Source organism: Pelophylax lessonae (assembly GCF_965119305.1).
Source record: "Pelophylax lessonae genome assembly, chromosome: 7".
NCBI lineage: Eukaryota > Metazoa > Chordata > Amphibia > Anura > Ranidae > Pelophylax > Pelophylax lessonae.
In genome coordinates this window covers 108,929,053-108,949,819 of record NC_138774.1, presented here as the reverse complement: position 1 = coordinate 108,949,819, position 20,767 = coordinate 108,929,053, and the positions used below count along the sequence as shown (strand labels likewise).

Genomic DNA, 20,767 nt, shown 5'->3' with positions numbered 1-20,767 from the left:
GTGCAAGAAAAGAAGAGTACACGGGGGAAGCCAAGTGAACATTTTACTTGTTCCTGCTTGGGAAAAACAATGGTGTACTCTAGTGGATATATCTGATTTCAGTCACAAATCTAAAAGGATGATCAAAATTTCCTCTCTTTATTAAGTGGAACCTTTAGGATATAAAAAAAAAAAAAAAAAGTTTATTCTCTTGAAATGTTTAGAATAAATAATTCACCTAGATATGTTCTGCAAAAAGCAGTTTGATATGAGGCATTTTCTAATTGGCAAATCAAAAATGCAAAAAGTTCCCTTTGTACATTCTAGAATGGATATATGACAAACTGTTGGCGCTATATAAATCCTGTATAATAATAAAAAAAACAATTTCCAAGTTTTCCATAGGAAATTACCTGTAAGTGCGGTCAGGGATAAGATTAGTTAGGATACAGCTAGTGACATTATCCACTGAGATCTGCTGCTTCTCCCCATATTCTATAGTGTATCCCCTAATATCTGACCCATTGCAGCATGGCTCTGTCCACTGAAGAGCAAGGCACTCTGATGAGGAGGGAAGAGGAGTTTCCAGGAGCTCTTCATCAACAACCTGCAGGTCAGCTACTGCAGCAGGTATCGATGGCGGAGTAGTAATAACTGCAGTGTCTCCAAACAGTCCACAACCTGCTATGTTTCCAGCCTATAAGAGAAAACAAAATAAACCCTTACACTCTGTACTAAAATGTAGTAACCATGTTTCTAGAAGATATACCTTAATAACCGGGAGGTATGCTACAAACCTGAACTCGACAGTAATATGTCGTAGCTGGTGTAAGTCCTTTGATTTCATAGCTTGAAGACGAACCTGTATAAAGTACTTGCATACAACCTTCCATGCTTCCCCACTCCAGTCGGTATTCGGTAATTTCTGCTCCATTACATCCAGGAACCTATTTATAAAAGAAGAGAGTAGAAAATGAAACAAGTTTCACCCCTATGTTTTTATTTTCTATATGGTTGGTAATTTAGCATTATGTAGAGGGTTGCAAGCTGTTGCAGAGCATATTCTAAATCACTCCTTTAAATATTATGCGTAGCTCCACATCGCTGATATCTATTTGGAGCAAATGTATTTTATTTATTTTTTAAATACTGAACTCTAGGCAGATACAAGGAATCTGTTGTAACTTGAGTACATTTAGTTTAGTTTTGAGATACAGCCACTCACTATAGATAGTACAAGAAAGTCCCAGCACAACATCCTCAAGAACAAACCCCAGTTTGCTGACTGGACAATAAAAGAGCAGAAGCACAATGATGCATCACTCTGCTCCATGGCCTCTTCTCCTGGCAGCACGTTTACTGTAGGCACATGCAACAAAGTCTGAATGGTTCCTAGTGCCGGCCCTCCATACCACCAATGTCGCTGAACAGAGGATTACTAGAGGCTATCAAGTCAAATTTAGGTACTGGTACCAGCTGCAACAGCTTTACTGTCTAATGGTGTGTTTTTTAAAAAAAATCTGCAATCAGTCTGACCTGCATTTTTTATGGTTCAGAAATCATCAACCATGACCAGCTGAAGAGGACATGTGAGCACACAACAAACCAAAAGTTCACCACAAAGTCTGCATTTTTAGTATAGATATGAATATTGTTTAACTAGTTCAGGCCTTTGGACGTACTACGTACATCCAAAGAGTGAACGGCTAGTCAAAAGCTGATGGCTGTATAGCTGCCGATAACTTTTACAGTGCTGGCAGGTGGTGCAGTGGAGTGCACCCCCCCCCCCCCCCCTGCATGGCTTTCCGGTTCTTAACGGGAGCCCAGGATCACACAGGAGAGCTTCAAAATGGTAGGCGGGAGCATCCATTCCTTGATCTCCTCTGCCTGGAATGAAAACAGAAGTGACAATTATTTTGTCACTTGGGTTTCAGAGCCATCATTTACTGGCTGATAAAGCCAGGGAAGCATGTAAAAGGAGCAAGATTTTGTCTCAGCTAGATGCTTTGGAGAGCCAAAGAGACATTGGTAGTCTATTAGATTCCCAATGTCTCTATAACAAGTATCTGTCATCTGCCCAATGCGATCACATGGGGGTTAGTTAACTCCATATGATAACAGTAAAATAAAAGGGGGGAAAAAAAATTATAGAATTAAACGTATAAAAAAAAAAAAAAAAAAAAAAAAAAAAAAAAAAAAAACCTTTAAATGTAACCCTTGCTGCCCTGCACACAGCCGAAAATGCAAACGTGCACACAGGGTGCGCACACACATGTACATAAACCGCAATTGCCCCACATGTAAGGTATTGCCATGAACGTTGGAGTGAGTGATAATTCTAGCACCAGAACTCGCAGTTAACTCTAAACCGAACGGTTCTTAGTATACCTAAACTATAGTGTTCCAGGAAGAGAGGAAGAGAATTGGCTATGTATGTAATCTCATAAAAAGTGCTTTACTTTTATTATCAAGTTTATAAAATTATGCACATGAACTACACATATCAAACTGTGTTAAAACCATATCCTGTTACACCTGCTCCATTCTTATAGCTTGCTAATATATTTTCAATATTCCAGAAATATAGCAAACACCTGTATGATTCATTAGTTATGAATTGTATTAATCTCTGGGGGTGGCCACTCAACGTCAATGTATTGCCTTAAAAAAGTCAATCAAGTGGCTGTTGTGACATTAAACACTGTTTAAGAGATAGGACTGGTCTTAAATCCATTTCAATCATGTGATCACTCTATGTTTTGCTCTTGGATGAATAGTATTGAAGCATCCATAAGGTATCCCCAAGGCACTGCTTATATTTTTTTCTCCTGTAGCCACTGTGCTTAAAGACTGAGTTTGGTGATGAAAGCTAGTGGCCCCGTCCACCGTGGTCAAGAGGAGATGGGCTTAAGTGTCCAACTTGTAGGTGATATCCCCTTATCAATGTGTTCTACTTCACCCCCCTCATTCAGGTATATGTGGTGCAAAGTTCCAATGACAACTATGTGGTATTCCTGGTCCAGAGGAGATTAGTGTGTATAAACGGAAGAATGTCCTTCACACAGGCATATACTCCCTGACTCGCAGGAGTATTTAAACAAGCTCAAAGAATGTTAATTAAAATTCTCCTTGATATAGAGATCATATATCTGTTCTTTATGAGTTCTGGGTATGTAGCTCATTCCCTGGTGTATAGGGTGTCCTCAATCGTTATCCCATCTGAAAAATGGATTTTTGTAAAATCTTACCGTAAAATCCTTTTCTCTTAGCTCATTGACAGACGTAGTCCTCGGTGATACAGCACCTTCGGGTTATGTTGCCTCCACAGGAGTAGGACTAGACAGGAAATAAAATGCTCTGGCCACACCCTAGGGGCAGTCCCAGAGGGTATATCCTCTCTCTCTCTGCCTCAGCAAATCAGTTATGTCATAAAAGCAGTCTTTAGAGAATTTAACCCAACCCAACTCAAAAAAACAGAGGGGCGGGTACTACGTCTGTCAATGAGCTAAGAGAAGGATTTTACGGTAAGATTTTACAAAAATCCATTTTTCTCTATCGCTCATTGACAGACGTAGTCCTCGGTGATACAGCACCTTCGGGAAGTCCCAGAGCAGTATCACAAATGAGGGGTGGGAAAATGGAAATCAAATCCAAATCTAGAAGGCCCAACCGGTGCCAACTAGAAGTTTACAATGCTCATCCTTAATGATGAGACTCAACAAAAAAATTTTCAAACAGAAAAAAACCCTCGAGGTAGACCACCGGTCTCCTCAAATTGCGGCCTGCAAAACCTTGCGGCCAAATGAGGCATCCGCCGATGCCATCACATCAATTTTATAAAATTTTGTAAAGGTATGTACCGACGACCAGGTGGCCACTTTACATACCTGGACCACTGACGCCTGATGGCGAAAGGCCCAGGAAGTACTGAGCGCTCGAGTGAAGTGCGCCCTAACAGGGAACGGAGGATTCCGACCCTTAATAGAATAAGCCTGTACCACCGTCTGACTGATCCATGTAGATATGGTCGCGGCAGACACAGACAACCCCCTTCAAGGGCTATCCGTGATCACAAAAAGTGAGTCCGTCTTACGAAAACCACTTTAGGAAGGAAGGATGGATTCGGAAGAAGAACCACCTTATCCCTATGAACCACCAGATCTGGGGAACGACAGGATAATGCGGCCAGTTCTGACACCCTGCGTAGAGAAGTAATGGCCACCAAGAAGGCCACCTTCTGGGAATGTAAGCAAGGGAATCTCCCTAATATCTTCAAAGAGAAGTTTCTGAAGAACCGACCACACTAAATTAAGATACCAGGCGGTAAGGGTGCGCGCACTGGCGGAGCCAGATGTCGCACCCCCTGGATGAAATTCCGCACCAAGGAATGATTAGCCAAAGGTTTCTTGAAAGAAGATTGCTAATGCCGAAAACCTGACCCTTGATCGTGCTCAAGGATAGTTTCTGCTCAACCCCTTGTTGCAGACAGACCAAAATTCGGGTCACCGAATAGGTCTGTGGGGGAAATCCAATAGATTCACACCATGCAATATAAGACTTCCATGTGCTGGAAGTCGCTTTCCTTGCTTTAACTGGAGGTAGGAATAACTGAAGCTGACACTCCCTTGTCCTTCAGTACCTGGGTCTCAATGGCCAGGCCATTAAGCCAGCGACTGTAAAGCAAGATGGAAGATCGGTCCCTGAGACCGCAAATCCTCCCTGAGAGGAAGTCTCCAAGGAGCGTCCGCGACTAGCCTCGCCAAGTCGGCGTACCAGGCTAGACGAGGTCCATCCAGAATTTCCAGAATAACTGGAATTCCCTCCACCTCTATCCTGCGAAGAAGTTCCCGCAGCAACTTGAGAGGATGGAAGGCATGCCGTAGCTGATACTGCCCCCATGGGGCGATCAGCGTTTCTGCTGCGTCCGCTAGAGGATCGTGGCGCGAGCTACAAACCTCCGCACCTTCCTGTTAGGCCAAGGTGCCAACAGATCCACATCCGGGATGTCCCAATGAAGGGACAGCTAGGGAAAAAAACCTCTGGACGAAGAGGCCATATGCGATTGGATCCGAATCGGGCTGCTCTAGAGCTGCTCGATCCAGTAAATCAGACAAAATCTGATCGCTCTCAGTTCCGATACCCTTATTGGTAATCTGGATACTATCGGAAGAAATGACTTCCCCTGGTTGAGCATCGGAGACTTCCTGGTCCGCTCGCTCAACCGGATCCGATTGTCCAGGGAATCGGAATTCTGATTCCATTAAAAAAGAATCTCCTTCAGGAGAATTCGGGTATGAGACTGGGTATACGGTACTGCCTCTAAGAAGGCCACCATCAGTCCCAGCCAATTGACGGACAGCAACATCCGAATCGTTGACTGAACCTTCTGGAGTTTCCCAGCAAGGAGAAACTCTCTTGCCCAGGATGTATCCAACCTTAGGCCCAGATAGTTCAGTCTCCTGGTGGGAACCAGGGATGATCTTTGGGAAAGTGAAAAAAACGCTGATGTCCTGCGATGATGGGGATATAAAGATAGGCATCCTATATGTCTATGGACGCCAGGAAATCTCTTTTATGCAGGGAGGCCACCACTGTACGGATGGACTCTATTTCTTCCCAAGTCCAGATTTGGACGCACCTTGCCCTCTTTCCTGGGCATTGTGAATAGGTTCGAATAGAACCCCTGAAACCGGTCAATGTTAGAAGGGCAGAATCGCACCGGTGGAAGTGATCGAAACTCGATCCTGTGTCCTCCAGAAACCGGTGAAGACATCCCCCCCCCACCCCAGAGATGGGTAGGGGCGCATCAGGCTATATTCTTCAGGCTTGGCTGAGCCGGACTCTTTGTTTACCCGACCAGCGCCCTTTGAAACCCCTCTAAAGGGGCTTTGGAGGGTTTCGCCTTATCGCCCGCCCTCGCGGAACAAACAACTCTATATGAGCAGAAAAGGAAGGTCCTCGTTAGTTACGAGGTCTTTTTATCCTAACAGTCTGTGGCAAGACAGCAGGTGGTACCGTCTATCCTATAAAGAGGAATTCCTCAAACGGATAGCACCTAGCCATGCGTTTGGAAATAACAGGGGTTCGTTTCAAAACGACCCCATTTGGGTAAAGGAAAATCCTTCGCCCTTTTGGTAGGCTAACAAGTACCAAAAAGGAATCTCAGTCTCAGCTACCTCTGCCGGTGTAACCTCAAGACTAAAGGTTTCCCGGACGGACACAACTAGTGCATCCACCACTCTTGTGCTATGGCGGAGGCAGAAACGTGCTCCTCACTGCTGAGGAGATATTACCTGAGACAACAGCCCCCTAAGAGGGACCTGCAACTGCATTGACCAGTTCCGAATCCGTATCTGAAGTATCTGATAAACAATAGGGGTAGGCGGGGGTCGCTACTTGACCCCCGTCCCTGACAGGCCACCTCCACCCGGGATACCAAAGACTCCAAAATTGCCGATAATGCATTAAAAACAAGTGGGGTACTGGAGGGTCCTGCGGCCACCTTGAGGGGATCAGGTGGGGATACCTATGCGGCAGGGTCAATGATTATACAAGACACTTGCTAGCGACAAAAAATGACAAAGTAAAAAAAATTTTTTTTTTTTTTGGGTGTCCCCCAGTCGCAACAGCGCCCCTCAGTGTTACCTGCCTTTTTGGACCCCACAGAGAGAGAGAGAGAGACCCCAAGGCTCATCCCTGATGCACAGAAGTTATCAGCTTGCTCAGTGCTTGTCTTGTTACAGACAGGAAGTCTTTGGCCCTATTTCCTGGGTAAAAGAGGCGGCTCCGCCCCTTAACACGCCTGCTGGCTCCTCCCCCTGGCTCCATGAGGTGTTTGAGTCACCTCAAACATGGCCGCCCCCATGCTGGAGACACGAGGCTACACCAAAATGGCGGCCTCGTGCGATCTACCAGACAATGGCGGCGGCCTGCACAGAATAGCGGCATGTCTGCAGAAGGATCTCGGCCTCACAACCCTTCACCCTCATGGTGGTCAGCGTGGTCGGAGGTACCGGACCCTAGCGGGCCGTATGCGGTCCGCTGCTTAGCTGGAGGAATGATCTGGAATGCAGTATACATGTATAGACATCGCCCTGTGGCTACTGACAGGTAGGATACCTTATACTATCACAGTAAAGTTCTAGTACTGCCACTGACTACAATCATTTACACATCTTTACAATTAGATTGTCAGCTCCCAAACCAAGCCTCCTGGCTTCTTGTACACAAAAATCACACTCAATTAGGGGGATCTGTGACATGTTATAGGATAGAGGGGAACCCATCCTTACCATTACAGAGAGGGGCCCGCGTTCACCACAAGACCCGTCAGGGGGAAAGGGGGAACATACTACTCACCATACCGGAACCAGGCGGGCGCCAACTCCTGACAGTACCCCTCTCCACCGAGGTAGGAGGGCTGTCGACCAATACGGGCGCCGTGACTCATGGTCTTTGGCGTTTCAGCGAGACGTTTAACTCGCAGGGTCAGTCCCCGTCCAGTGGGACTATGTCGCGGCCGACCCAGCGCGGAGCTATGGCCTGCACGCGCTCGTAGGCTGAACTGGGGTGACCACTGGATCTCAAAATCCCGCCCGTCGCCCAGTTCAGCTTTCTTGCTTGAAGATCTCACAGGAACACTGGAGAAAAAAAGCTGTCTAAAAAATCTTTTCTAAGAAAAAAATCCTGCCAGGACCGAAGATCCCAGCAAGGTATCTAGGTCCTTACTCCTGACTAGACAGATAAAAACTGATTTGCTGAGGCAGAGAGAGAGAGGATATACACTCTGGGATTGCCCCTAGGGTGTGGCCAGAGCATTTTATTTCCTGTCTAGTCCTACTCCTGTGGAGGCAACATAACCCGAAGGTGCTGTATCACCGAGGACTACGTCTGTCAATGAGCGATAGAGAAAAACAGATTGCTTCACAATATCAAGCTCTTCATATGCCAGCAAACACTCAAAGACAAGTCCTTAAAAGGCAGGCAATACCTATCAGGTATGTATAGAGTCATCCTCATTGGGTAAAGCTGTGAGCAGTAAGAGCAGGTAGCAGAAAAGGAGCCTGACCAGTTTCACCAAGAGTCCTGACTGCTTCAGAGGCAAACGCAAACTGAATGGCATGCTTTATTTATTCAAAAATAGCTTCCTAAAATGGCAACAATGGTGCTACTGCGCATTGCATCATGATGTACAACGTTATGAAGCACGTGACTCGATGACATCACTAGCATCCGCCATTTTAGTTATAAAGACAGACTATCAAAAGAAAGACATTTACAATATCTAACATTTTGTCCCAAATTATTTAAGTACAATAAAACAATTACAAATTGGCTATTGTGTAAATGACCTTCCGCCCGTGTAAATGTTGTTTTTAACTATAAAGTTTGAAGGTTTGGCAGCTATAGACATGAGAGATATAGACCAGCAAAGCGATCAAATCTGGAACAAAATGTTAAAGATATTGTGAATGTGTCTTCCCATGTGTCAGGTATCTCAATATGGGGGGACACTAGTGACATCTAGTGGAAAATGTTGGTATTGCCTCATTTTTGACAAGTCCCTTTTGTTTTGCTTTTTTATAGTCTGTCATGGCGGACGCTAATGACATAATCGCTTTACTGATATTGTGATGCAATCTGTCTAATGGGATAAGCACTGAGGACACCCTATACACGGATTTCACCATGTATATGTGATCTCACACATGGGAATGTGCTACATTGCTAGAACTCAAAGAACAGATATGATCTCTATATCATTGTGATCTTAGAGTTTGTTGTTTGGATACTCCTGCTAGGGAGGGAGAATATGTGTGTGAGGGACATTCTCCTGTTTATACACACTAACCTCCTCTGGACCAGCAATACCACATAGGTGTGATTAACAATTTGCACCACATATACCTGTTTGAGGGAGGAGAGGCGAAATACATTAATATTGGGTTATATTGCCACACCTACCTAGTTGGACACTTCAGCTCACCTCCTCTAGACCACAATGCATGAGGACACTAGCTTTCATCACCAAGCTCAGCCTTTAAGCACAAGGATACCTTACCGATGCTTTAATATTATTCACCCAAGGGAAAACCTTAGAGTGATCACATATGATTGAAACGGATTTTAGACAAGTCCTCTCTCTTATATCGTGTTATTATCAATGTTGCAGCCAGTTGATTGATTTCTTTATGGCAATACATTGAAGTTGGGTGGCCACCAACGGTGATTATTACGATTTATAACTAATGAATCATACAGATGGTACATATTTTCAATATTCCTGAAAAATATCAAAGTGAGCTATATGTGAGGAGCAGGTTTAACAGGATAGGATTTTATTATGGTTTGATCTTTGTGCTATATGAGTAGTCGATGTGCATAATTTTATAAATTCGATAATAAAGGCAAAGAGCTTTAATGCAGATGGAAGTTATCATGCGTTTACATACATAGCCAATACTCTTTCGCTCTTCTTGGAACACTATAGTTTTTTTTTTAAGGTATACTAAAAACAGCTTTGGAGAAAGTACAACTTGATTATACAAGGAGCGGTTGAGCCCATATCCATTTTTATTTTTGGCTTATGGAGTACATACATTTTTGGAGGGGGGGCCCAGAATCTCTTTAGCAGAGATCTTGGGCGGAACTGTGCAAACAGACCGCCTTGAGGGTGGACACCATCAGGTCCAGCACGCGCATGCAAGCCCGGAGGGATGATTGTGTGCGGAACAGAAGCTGAATTGCCTCCACAATGTCTGGTGTTTTTCCCGAGAAAGAAACAAACACTCTGCCTGAGGCCGAGTCCAGAGTCAGACCCAGATGAGCCATTTTTTGTGGACAGAACTAAAGTAAACTCCTGAATGTTCAGGATCCCACCAGACTCCCTCAGAGTTCGCAGAGCAATCTCCAGTAGTCCATCAGAGCAGTCGGAGACTCAGCTCACAGAAGATGATTGTCCAGGTACCCCAGGACTGTGATCCCCCCGCTGACACAAAAAATGCCAGCACCATGGCCAATACTCCTGTGAAGACCCAAGGTGCGGAGGTGAGACCAAAGATTAGTGTCACAAACTGATAATGCTCCTCATCTACGGCAAAACAGAGGAAGCACTGGCGACCAGCACATATTAGAATCCATGTCATCGATAGAAGTGAGAAGAAATCCCCCTGAAGTAGGGATGCCCCAACCATGTGAATGGACTCCATGTGGAACTTCTATACTCGCACAAAGCGGCTTAGCGCCTTGAGGTCCAGAATTGGATGTACCCCTTTCTGGGGAATTAGAGGTTTGAGTAAAAAAATACCTTGAAAAAGTTCCGAAGACTGAACCGGAACAATCACTTCTTGAAATAACAAGTCTAGCACCTCCCCAAAGAGACTCCATAAGTGGTCTGGGGACAAGTGCAGGTTGAAAGGGAAAAAACCTTTCCGGAGTCCGGAGGACTGAACTGAATCTTGTAGTCGGACCGAATAACTTCTTGGATCCACTTGACCTGTATCAGGGAGGTCCATGGATCCGGAAATCAGTGAAGACATCCCCCCACCCCAGATACGGGAGAGGGCGCCACTTTATGCAGAGGCAGCCTTGTCCACAGGCCTGGAAGAGCCTGCTCATGGCTTGCCAGGCTAGGTCCTCTTGGAACCTCTGGTGGAGGCCCTGACTTTTGATCCCTAATCTTGAGAGACGAAGAGGCCACTTAGGAGCTGAGGAGAATGGCCCATATCTACGACGGGGCTCCTTGCCCTGGGTAGCCTGCTCTTCCCCCTTAACAATGTCATCCAAGGAAGCTCCAAGCAGATGACCCCCTACAAGGGGGAGATCAGATAACGCCTTCTTAGAAGTCTAGTCTGCAGAACCGCATTTCAGCCAGACAACACGCCAAAGAACCACTGTTGATACAGACAGCATACAGTCAAAAAGAGCCACATCCAAAGAGGCATCAGACAAACTGTAGCCCCAGGACCAACCGGTCTGGCAGCTCCACAAAGACAGGTGGAATTATTCTCCCTCCAGGTCCCAGCATAAAAGCTTAGCCCACTCAGAGTTCAAGACACCAGGGCAATAGTAATTATCAGCCTAATTGCCGAAGCAGCCACAGGGCACATATGGCGGGCCAGAGCATCCACTTTCTTATTAGCTGGACCTGTAAAGGTTCAGAACTCCTCAACCGGGATAAAGGTAACTCAATTTGACCTTGAAACCGGCGAGTCCACACACGCAGTAAATCCTTCATAAGGATACCGTGAGCAAAAAACGCCTACCAACCACTGCATTTGGACAACCCCACTGTTTGTGATAATGCTGTCAAAGTAAGCGGAAAAGGAAACACCCTCACCGCTTTGGAGGGCCTGTGGGTGCCAAAAGGAACCGGTGCTTCAGACGCGGCATGAGCCGCAACGTCCATTTTTAAAGTTTCATGCACTAACACAACCAGTGCATCCACCAGCGCCTATTTAAGCGTGACCTGAGGAGCAGAGGGAATCATCCTCACTATCTGAGCACTCAGGGTGCGTGGACGCAGACCCAGTAATGTTGCTATATACTGAGCTCACCCCAAAAACATAAGGAGAGGCCGCCGACTGCGATCCTGCAAAGGGGACGCCGGCCAAGGGTCCACAAATGGACCACCTATTGGACCCCGCAAAAAAACAAGGGGGGGGGGTCGCCCTCCATACAGGACATAGCCCCCTTAAAAGGGGCCTCCAGCCATGACCTGGGCGAGCAGGCAGGGTACCCTCGCTAAAACAAGGCAGGTGCCCTATACAATAATGGCGGCAAGACTGTCATTAAAAATGAAGTGCCCCCACAGCGCCACCTGGGCCAAGGGAGGTGCCAAGCTGACCATATGCCCTTCAGGCTTGAAGCCGTGGCCTAAATTTTTGTGGGGGGGGCTCAACCGCAATTGCACAGACCCTCAGCGCGGTAGATGCCCAAAGAAAGAGTGGGGGCTTCAGCTACACGTACTGGGGCCACTCCAAATGGCGGCGCCCGACTCAAAATCTTTGAGGGCACCCGACCGCCAGGAGACCAGTGAAGCCAACCACCCAGGGGCAGTGGAGGGGAAGGTGGATGCCCAAACAGGAGGCAGTGACCTAAATTTGTGGCCAGATCTGGCCACGTAAGGCATGTACCCGGATGGTAAAAACATACGCTCCCCCAGCCCAACAGCAGCTGCCAGAGGACATTCTTGCCCTAGTCACACCCACAGGATGACAGGGAGCCCTGTTCAACCCTCCGTTGCGCCCCAGGAAAAACCTGGTCAGCAGCAATTCCAAGCAGCCCCCCTTAAGAGCACGTGGCAACAGCCAGCTCATAACCTTACACTGGGAGGGGGGGGGGGGTGTTGAAAGTCCAAGAATAACCACCAAAATTTTAGAGGGGCTGGGGTGGAGGAGGGGTACCCGGGGATCCCAGGGAGAGGCCCAGGTCCACCCCAAAACCCTCCAGGAGTAGAGGGAATGGGGGGGGCAGCTACTTACCATACCAGAAACAGGGTGGGCACAGCTCCAGACAGACCATCGCTCCATCATACTGTGAGTGCTCTCGGGCAGGAGAAACGCTGTGACTCAGGCCGAATCCAGGTCGCGTGCGTCCTCACGAGGCATTTAAATCAAAGGCCAGCCCCCCTCCAGTGGGGCTATGTCACATGCGAAGCTGCAGTCTGCACGCCCTTGCTGGCCAGACTGGGAGGACCCTCTGGATCTAGATTTCCCAGTCCGTCAATTGATTGTAGATTCTCACAGGAACAAAATAACAAAGATAGTAAAAAATTCCATTTAAAAAGAAAAAATCTCCAGGACCAGAAATCCCAGCAAGGAACTAGGTCCTTACTCCTGACTATTATGTATAAAATAGGTGCGCTAACAATGAATGAGTAAATAAATGAATCAACACAGTGATAAATAACAATCTTAAATATGGTGATATTCCAAGTGAGTAAATGAAATAAATCAAATGTCCAAAAAAACTCAAAAGTGGCAAGTGATGAGACGTTGTGATCCTTGACTTATTAAATACAATAACTCATATGGTGCTGTGAATTCAAAAGTCCACAAAAACTCTTCACCAAAATGTTGAAAAGGTAAAGTAAGTTGCCAGTGCTCTGTGATTGAAGATCCCGCCACCACCACACTATCCTCCTTACCAGATGAATAAATTAGGAAGGCAGAGAAAACTCTGATGATAGTGTTGGGGAGAAGAAAGTAATCAAATAATCCACCCTGTGATATGGTGCAGGATTAGCCTCTTACCAAATGGCAGATGGAATCAGCACAGAGAATATGGAGCAGACAATGCCTCTTCACTGTATCTGTAACTGGCAGCTGTGTTTCACTTTCACTAGGGATCCGTCCTCCTATTAGCTATTAGGGATGGAAACATTTGCGGCAGTACAGAAACGATACACCTGAGCCCTCCTATCTCAGCAGAAGCCTGTTTGGAAGAAACGTCGTTAGAGAGGAGGCGTGTCGCGCCGCCACGAACGTCCAACACCGCTCGGTCTGCAGCCGAGTCAGGTGTATCGTTTCTGTACTGCCGCAAATGTTTCCATCCCTAATAGCTAATAGGAGGACGGATCCCTAGTGAAAGTGAAACACAGCTGCCAGTTACAGATACAGTGAAGAGGCATTGTCTGCTCCATATTCTCTGTGCTGATTCCATCTGCCATTTGGTAAGAGGCTAATCCTGCACCATATCACAGGGTGGATTATTTGATTACTTTCTTCTCCCCAACACTATCATCAGAGTTTTCTCTGCCTTCCTAATTTATTCATCTGGTAAGGAGGATAGTGTGGTGGTGGCGGGATCTTCAATCACAGAGCACTGGCAACTTACTTTACCTTTTCAACATTTTGGTGAAGAGTTTTTGTGGACTTTTGAATTCACAGCACCATATGAGTTATTGTATTTAATAAGTCAAGGATCACAACGTCTCATCACTTGCCACTTTTGAGTTTTTTTGGACATTTGATTTATTTCATTTACTCACTTGGAATATCACCATATTTAAGATTGTTATTTATCACTGTGTTGATTCATTTATTTACTCATTCATTGTTAGCGCACCTATTTTATACATAATTTTCACTAAGGCACAGTTCAGGTTGCAGCTATCATTTATATCAGCGCACCCCTATTTTACACTTACTCCTGACTAGGCAGAAAAAAAACTGAGTGCCTATAGCTGAGAGTGGGTGTATATCCCCCTGGGACTGCTCATAGGCATAGTCAAGCTTTTTCCTGACTAGTGTCCTACTCCTGAAGGGGGCAGTATAACCCAATGGTTAAGAAGAATCAGAAGCTGTGTCCGTCAATAAATGAAAGAGAAACCTAAATTAAAATATGCAGACTGCCATCCTCGACATCCTTCTGAAAACTGAGTTGCCTGGTTGTCAATGGCATCCATCTCTGAGTTGCTGACATAGAAAAAGCACACAGCCATAAATAACAGTGAGGATTCTTTTAAGCTTTGCCAACTTAGTACTGAAACTTATTGTCAGTGTGGCAGCCAGGGAACTAGCATCTTCACAAGAGTTCAACAAAAGAAGTCTAAACAATTCTTTCAGTATGTGTTTCCATTAAATCTCTTAATATTTGGAAACTGTGTTTAGTATATAATCAGTTTAGCAGAATACACTGGAAATATCTGTATAATAAAGCAATATATTGCTTAAAATGAGACTGTGAATAGGATCAATTTAGCAAAACCATATGCAGCTTTCAAGTTCTTAATGGCGCAAAACAAGTAGGGAAGCAGCCCACAAATTCCCTCATGGAGCAATATAAACAGATGGGTTTTATCCAATTAGCCTGCAGGATCTGCTACTTCAATCTGTGTAAGTTTACTTAAACATCTTTCTCTACGGCAGGGGTATTGAAATAAGATTCACAGTGGCTCAGTAACTAAAATTTTCTTCCAGCAGAGGTCCAAATCACGTTTGATTTTTAATGGCACCTTGAAGCATCGGGTAAATGCTGCACATTTTTGTGTCCGCCAAACCAGCTTGGTGCAGCGCAAAAAAAAAAAAAAATAAGGGGACTGCTTTTCTGCATGAAAAACAGCCTACATGCAGAACACAGGTAGCAGTGATATAAAACCTAGCCTCAGATCCATCACATCACAAGTGTTCTTAGCCCCCCTGCACATCGCAATCCACCTCTAAATTAAAGCCCCCTTCACATCACCCCCCCCATTAATATACCCTCCCCATCATATTCCTGTTCTCTGCCCCCTTTATATCAGCCCCCTCCTCCTTTACATTACTGTCCTCAGCCCCCCTTCATGTCACCCCCCCTCACAATGCTGTTGTCACACCTCCTCCCCATACCTGTCCTCACCCCCCTTTACATTGCTACCTCATTTCCACCTTTTCCTTCACATTTCTGCCCTCTCCCTTACATTCCTGTCTTTACCCCCCCCCCCTTTTTACATTCCTGTTCTCAGCTCCCCTTTAAAATCCCCCCTCCTCCAGATTCCCGCCCCCCTTAATATCATCCTAAGCTTCCACAATGTCCTTCACAGCAGTGACAGCTCTCTTTGAGGTCATACCTAGACAGGAGGCACATCTAGAGCCAACATAGGAAGCAGGACAGCTCCACCTGGACGGTGGGAGGGGGACATTGGCAGCAGGACAGCTCCGTATGGACCCCAGGAGGCAGGTGGGGGGACATCGGCGTCAGGACAGCTTCGTAAAGAAGACGGGAGCTGCACAACTTTTCCTGGTAACCAGCTTGTGATTAGAAGTTGATTGGTTGCTAGCAACCAATCAACTGCTAATTAACTTGCCAGCTACCGCCCTCCATCCGGAGCTGTACTGCCTCAGATGTCCCCCCTCCTGCTGTCCATGCAGAGGTGTCCTACCACAGATAACAACTCGATAAGGTGACAGCAGTGAGGGCAGCTGATCAGGCTCCTAAATGGCAGGACTGCAGCCGGTCTTTATGAATCAGTGACTTGGGACAGATCCAGACCGTGGTCCACCATTTAGTGATGTCTGCTCTACGGCCTAATCCCGTGACCAGTTTTAGAAATCAAAAATTGTCTTTTGCAGTATCTACTTCCCTGAAATGATAAGATGAAACTGTATTGTCATTGTATAGAAACATTTATCAAAGTACTCTTTACAACAGCAATTTTTATAAAACATTTCTCAACCCAACCACACATACATACCTCCTAGCCACCATATTTGTTCTTAAATATAACAAAATATAAAAAGTTTTTTAAAACGTAAACTACCTAGGAGCATTGCACCATGTGCTGGTATCCCTCAAAGCTCTAAATAACAGAGTCACAAGTCATATGAATATTTGAGCCTAGCAAATGGCAATTTGTTAAAATAGAAGGTCACCTGTAGCAAATAAATAAATGCATAAGATTTTGCAGGAAAACAAAAATGTGCATTTATTACTTTTTTTTACACTGGGGTTTGCAAAGAATAGCACCTGTGATTGGTGCAATGTCAGGCTCATGTAGACACTCCTACAGCTATCTGCCCCGTACCTTCATATGGGAAGACAGTTAATGAACTACATGGGTGCTGATCATCATGCTCAAAATTCAATGAGAACTACAAGCTGTCTGCCGCAGTGGCAGACGGGATTTGTAGTTCATTCATTCACAGATCGCTGTAAATAATTGAGGCAGTTTTTCTGGCTGAGTAAGACAGACAGGAGTGGAGATCACTGTAGTAGCAGTAGCTATTTCAGTGGTTTCCAGCTTCCAGGGCCTTTGGTCAGTTATAATATATGCAGTTACTTTGGTCCAAGCTGGACCAGTGTAACTGTGAATAAAATCTTTATACCTTGAATTCTATTTAACTATGATAATTAAGGCTATGTTCACATCTTGGCGTTGCTATTTACAGGTGGTTTTTTTAGGCGTTTTTAGGGGAAATTCTTTTCAGGCGTTTTTGTGCAGGCGTTTTTAGGTTGACGTGACCAATGGGAAAAAATAAAAACGCCTGTAATCTGCCCAAAAAGAAGCTCATGTACTTTTCTGAGCGTTGGGTGTTTTGCTTAAAACGTCAAAACGCACAGATGTTAACAGGGGCCATTGAAATTGATAGTATTTGTCTTGTTGGGCTTATTTTGAGCTGATCCTAGAGCAGAAAAAGCCCCAAAACGCCTACATGTGAACTTAGCCCTAAAGCATGAAGATAGTTAACAATTGCATTTAATATCAGTTTGTGTATACTTGTAGTGTATTTTTATCATAAGCTGCAACAACTTTAAGATAAATATTGTGAATCCTTTTACAGAACTCAAGAACAATTTTCACTAATTACAGGAAAAAGTATAGCTGAGGATTAAATATTAAACATTTGGATTAAGTGTATGCAAAGCCAAGACATACTCACTTCCCAACTTGCTAGCACACAACTTGCACTCTTGCAGATTAATAATGGAACTTTACACCTCTCTGGAGGCCCTGGTGCTGTACCGAATGCTGCTGCTTCGGAATAGGGCCCATTCTACAAAGGAAAACAACTAGTAAATCACAGAGATTAGAGTGGTGTACATACTTTGATTTGCTTATTTTTTTAAACCTTACCCCAGCTTTATTTGCAGCTTTTACCCAGAAACAATAAGTATGCCCAGGCAGCAGATTGCTGACTGTGCATTCTAAGTCAGGGCCTTGGTACACAGCACCACGATCTTCCTGTTCAGACTTTGCCATCTCTACAGTGTAAGAGGTTACCACCGACCCACCATCCAAACTTGGAGGTTCTGTAATAAGATAATTAGTTATTCAGCTCAGTTTAACTATCACTTGTCCATTCACAGTAAGACAAAGACAAAAACATATGCATACAGCGTAATCCGCAAAGATCCAAGTAAAAGAAAATGTTAAACACAAGGGTTCTGGGAGCATCTACATTTCCTAAAATGGACTTCTCAAAGCACTTTGTGTCACAGCCCTGTTATAAACCCAGGAAAAGGTACCATATTTCAGAAATCCAACTCACTCAAAGTAAATAAGTTTTCTTTTGCTACATTGCAGCCTTGGCGCTACAATGACATTTCAGGCCATAACTACACTATACAGTGGGTATAGAAAAGAATCACCCCCCAATTTGAAATAATTACATTTTGTTGCTTTGCAGACTAAAATGAAAACAGATACAGATTTTGTTTTATCCAGCTGTATTTGCTACTTATTATATCCAAGTGAAAGGTAGAACAGAACTTAAAAAAAAAAAATCAAAAACTGAATCACTGTTGGAAGAAGGATCACCCCCTTGTGTCAGTATTTTGTTAACCCACCTTTTGCTTTAATTACAGCCTTTAGTCTGTTGGGATATGTCTCTAATAACTTTGCACATCTAGACTTTGCAATATTTACCCACTCTTCTTAGCAGAACTGCTCAAGTTCAGATAAATTTGATGGTGACCATTTGTGGACTGCAGTCATCAAGTCATTCCATAGATTTTCAATGGGGTTTAAGTCTGGGCTCCGACTAGGCCCTGCAAGGGACAGTCACCTTTTTCTCCTTCAACCATTGTGTGGTAATTTTGCTGTGTGCTTTGGGTCACTGTCATGTTGGAAGGTAAACCTTCTACCCATTGACAATGTTCTGGCAGAGGACAGCAGATTTTCCTCAATAATTTGACGGTATTTTTCCTCATGCATTTTTCCTTCTATCCTGACAAGTGCTCCAGCCCCTGCAGCAGAGAAACACCCCCATAACAGGATAATACTGACAGCCACCATTGCTGTTTGCATGAAACCGCAGTGTCAAAGTGATCACCGGCTGTTAGGGGATGGGTGTCCAAACCTGGGCGCAGTCAGATGCCAACCAAAAGGTTTAGCGTTGAGTTCCAGGACACTAAATCATAAGATGAGCTTCCTCTGCTTACCAAGTCTCTTGCACTTAGAGTATTCAGGACTATTACCCAGCCCAATAGGCTGGCACTTGATTTGAGAACCCTCCAGACCAGTAGGAGGAAAGATTTACCCAACCCCAGTATTGGACTCGCTATCCACCAGGCCAGGGCCAAATCTGGTTTTGTTAATCCAGCATATGCCACAGTCCAGAGACTGAGCCTGCTTGTCTCACACTAGCAGAATGTTAAATTGCAAAGGTCTAGAGTAAAACTGGGCATGTGCAACTGCTTCGAAAGTGGCCACTATTAAGCCCAGAATACCACATGTAAATGCAGAAGGGGGCTAGTTGGCTTCCAGATTGTTGAATTCAAACATGGGAATGTAGAGTCTGCAGTTTATCCTCTGGAAGGAAAACATATACAAACCTGGCCAAACCTACGGCAAACATTCCACTAAAGAGCAAGCTCACCACACCAGAAAAGCATATATAAATCCATATAAAGGCTACTAAATAAATATTATATCTTGATGTACAAAATATATATTCTCACAGGTTGTACTGATGTATAGATAACTGAATTTGAGTGGGAGACACGGCCACCCAAAATTCAAACCCGCGGGCTTCCTAGTATTTAAAATGCCCCCCCCATTCTTTTGGTAAAGCGACTCTTTCCACTCCCTGTATGTATAAACTGGTTACATCTTTGTTATGACACTCATTCCAATGTTTTGCTACATTAGTAACGTGATTCTTTTCAATATCATAAAGATGATCATGGAGCCGATCCCTCAATCTGTGGGTCGTTTGGCCCACATATTGAATAGAACATAGCTAACATCTGATGATGTAAACCAGATAACTGGTATTACAATTGATAAATGAATGAATTTTGAAGTCCTTATGGTGGCCTTAGAATGGATCGTATCACCCCTTCTGATGTGAACCATTAAAAGGTGATTCAAGCAGTGTGCGGCTGTCCAGAGGACATGACTGCAGTTGCAGGTTACAGCATAGAAATTAAGGCCTTATCCACAAGGTCTTTAAATACAGGGTTGTCCTTTACAGGGACATTCAGTTCTGTTAAGGCAAGAAAAGGCCATATCCATTATGAATATGAATGTCCAGAGGTGGTGCACAGGCAGAGAAGATGGTGGGAAGACAGAGGCCCAATGCATGTACTGAAAAATGACACATGCACGTACAGAGACACAACCATGAGGAGACTGGTGCATAAGCAGCAAAGCCCAAGAGCCCGTGCAGACTCAATAAAGATCTGCCCCCCTTAGCAAATAAAAAAGTGGTGCAGCTGTCCTTCCCACCTATATCCCTGCAACCAAGTGTTACAGCCAAAGTGCCAGACGTTAACCCTCAGGGAAAGAAAACCAGAGCAAGTAAAGCACCACCCTGCTCTCTACACAAAAGGCTAGTCCTGGCTTACTGAAGCCGAGGTCCTGAGAGGACCTATAGTAACACACAGACATGCAGTGAATAGATGAGCAGGATCCAGGAATAGATGTGCAGGATGCGGGGGACATGCCCCATTCAAAAAGCCTTCACCATCCTAGTGGGTGCATGCCCCAAAACACACAGATGTCTAGAAGAGCGCCTTCAGCACTGCCCACAGCAGGACACATTCCTGGCTAGAAAGGCTTATTCCTCACAGTGGGGTCCTTGGCAATGCTGAGGATCAGCCAGATCCAGTCAGCTGCAAAAATTAGCCCCTTCTGGCTCTGTAGCAATTGAAGAAACCTGTTAGAAGAAAGATGAATATTGATATAAAGAGTTTGCTTCTATCCGAGGAGAGAAGGTATCTTTTTCCCTGGAACATTGGCAAAAAACTGAAGCTTGATGGGAGTGAAAGGGGTTATAGTGTGCTATTTTACAGCTTTGTTTGCCAGTGTCCAACCTCCAGAAGGCAACAGAATAACCCAGTGTTTGAAAACAAAGATTTCAAAGAT

General features: G+C 44.8%; 1 protein-coding gene across 2 annotated transcripts in view; it reads right to left on the bottom strand.

Moving 5' to 3' along the window:
• Positions 1-20,767, bottom strand: part of LOC309560101 (fibronectin type-III domain-containing protein 3A-like) — a 180,113-nt gene that overhangs the window by 8,334 nt on the left and 151,012 nt on the right. For both annotated transcript variants that reach the window (XM_082263631.1, XM_082263632.1), the window contains exons 19-22: positions 17,534-17,709; positions 17,340-17,453; positions 777-926; positions 393-676 (exon numbers count right to left, since the gene is read on the bottom strand). In XM_082263631.1, coding sequence (XP_082119757.1) covers positions 393-676; positions 777-926; positions 17,340-17,453; positions 17,534-17,709 — 724 coding nt within the window. The remainder of the gene's footprint in view (positions 1-392; positions 677-776; positions 927-17,339; positions 17,454-17,533; positions 17,710-20,767) is intronic.